General features: G+C 39.4%; 1 protein-coding gene across 1 annotated transcript in view; it reads right to left on the reverse strand.

Moving 5' to 3' along the window:
- Window positions 1–802, reverse strand: part of SLC38A1 (solute carrier family 38, member 1) — a 27484-nt gene extending 26682 nt beyond the window's left edge. The window contains exon 1 of the mRNA XM_009584528.1: window positions 684–802. Coding sequence (XP_009582823.1) covers window positions 684–802 — 119 coding nt within the window. The remainder of the gene's footprint in view (window positions 1–683) is intronic.
- Window positions 803–2167: the final 1365 nt, after the last annotated feature.

Genomic DNA, 2167 nt, shown 5'->3' on the forward strand with positions numbered 1-2167 from the left:
TCTCAGGTGGAACAGGCTGCTCTTTAAAACGACTGTACAGCGTATAGGAAAAATCTACAGCCTAATTTAAACAAATGTAATGATTTTCACCAATATTGATAAATAGATGCATTTTTTAAACTTGACATGAGTTAGGTACATGTCTCTCTTTTACCGGCTCCTTGCCATCCTTGCTTCAGGGAGCGAGAGCCGCTGCCCAGTTCACCTTGCCGAATTGCGAACATGGACCGGGACTTCATTTGCTGCCAACACCAGCTGTAAATCCCCAGAAGCTTGCGTGCATGGAGGTGGCCACGCAGGTTAAAACTGTCATATCAGAGATCAAAGGTCAACAAAGCGATTTGCCCCAAATTATGCCTTTGCTCTAATTGAATTAATTATTATTACTTCTTTGCTGTGTGCAAGCAGATATTTCTAAATGTTGGCTTTTTGCTACATTATATGTTTGTGCATTTTATTAGACTAATTTGAAAAATTCAAAACGATTAATAAATTGCCACTCTGTTTGCTTTATCTGCTGTTGCAGCCTATGCCCAACAGATGTCACATATGAAATTCAAATTACATCTTCAAATGGAGCATGACTTGGTAATGAATAATTCAAGACATATACTGAAAATTAGAATGCTGTTTTTAAACAGTGTGTTTCTTAGCACAGGCTGTGTCAGTGGAAAAATACTCACCTATTTATCTGGCCATTTTCCACCTCTGTGAAATCATTTGAATCATTGCTGATGTTATCATCTTCAGGGACAGTCATATTTTGCAATTCAGTTAGTTCTAATCCAGCTTTGAAAGGCATCCTGGGTGAGGAACTGTATCCAAGTGTTTCTCCAAATATTAGTGTTTGGTTGGTATCTCGTGAGTAAACTGCAGGCACAGTGTCAGCAACCTAAATAGAACACAAGAAAAAAACCCAAGATGTATACCACCAACAGCAGGCAATATCACCAGAAGAAACCAGTGAAACCTAGACAAGAGGGACTGTCCTTACCAACCAATTTTGTATTGTTAGAAGGACCTCAGGTTATAACCTAAATGCATTGCAGAACAGTAGTAACCTTATATGCCTTAATGAGATCAACTTCACTAACCTTACAAATTTACTCGGTCCCGCAACCAACTACTGAAGACAGTACTTGTATCTATAAACTAGTGAGCAAACCAATCCTATTTGTTTCAGGAAAAAACCACCTACAAATTAAGGAATAAAAACGATTTCCTTGTCCAAGTCCCATTTCGATATTCGGTGTTCATCTTCTGTATGTCCTCCATGTTGGCTCATACTTAAAAATATAAAATATCTTGTGTCTGTGCTGTTGCTAAGTGGATGGAACAGAGGGATAGAGTTATCCCAGTACTCTGTTCTATAATATCTATATTCCAGGTTAAGGTTTTTTGGTAAAGAGGATGTGCAGAGGATGCTTTTTGTATGGTTAAACTTATTCTGAACAAGGACAGAAACAGACAAAAACAAATCCCTAAGCTCATGTATCATAGGAAGAAAGAGTAATGTATACCTTGTGTCAAGCAGTTATTATCTAGAGATCAGGTGATCTCTCCTCTGATAGATGTGTTGCTTAAAAGCACCAAGAATAACACCAAAGGCAGATCAGACAAGTCTGCTACAAAGACATATTTCCTCATCAGCAATGCAAATCAACTGAAAGACCAGTATTTTCCGGAGTCCGACCACTCTCGGCTGAGCTACAACTCTAGCGTGGTGCTGAGGCAACAGGATGTTATTCACAAACAAGCTCCTGCACCACAACTCTCTCAATTCCCACTTTGTGAATGAATTTTCTGCAGTATTGCCAAACAATGATTCACCCTGGGGTACGTGGTGAATGCTCAGATGCCAGATTAATCTGGGGATATTTTAAAATTCTCAGGGCTACCTCAAAACCATCAAACTGCTCTCATGCAACCAAAGAAGCAGGAGCATCCCCGGCTCTTGCAGTGCACTATGTCGAGGCAGGAGGATGTAGTTCACTTGTTCAGTTATGACATCTGCCTGTTTCAAATTAAGTTTACAGGACCCAATACTTCTGGTTTACACCACATTCCCACCATGCAGAAAAGGGCTTTGCAAATGAGCATTGTTTTTCCCTGTAAATGCTTTTTCAGGAATGTCATTTTATCTTGAAGTTTACATATGCTCTTAACA

The sequence above is a fragment of the Fulmarus glacialis genome, unplaced genomic scaffold (genome assembly GCF_000690835.1).
Source record: "Fulmarus glacialis isolate BGI_N327 unplaced genomic scaffold, ASM69083v1 scaffold7949, whole genome shotgun sequence".
In the NCBI taxonomy this organism is placed as follows: Eukaryota; Metazoa; Chordata; class Aves; order Procellariiformes; family Procellariidae; genus Fulmarus; species Fulmarus glacialis.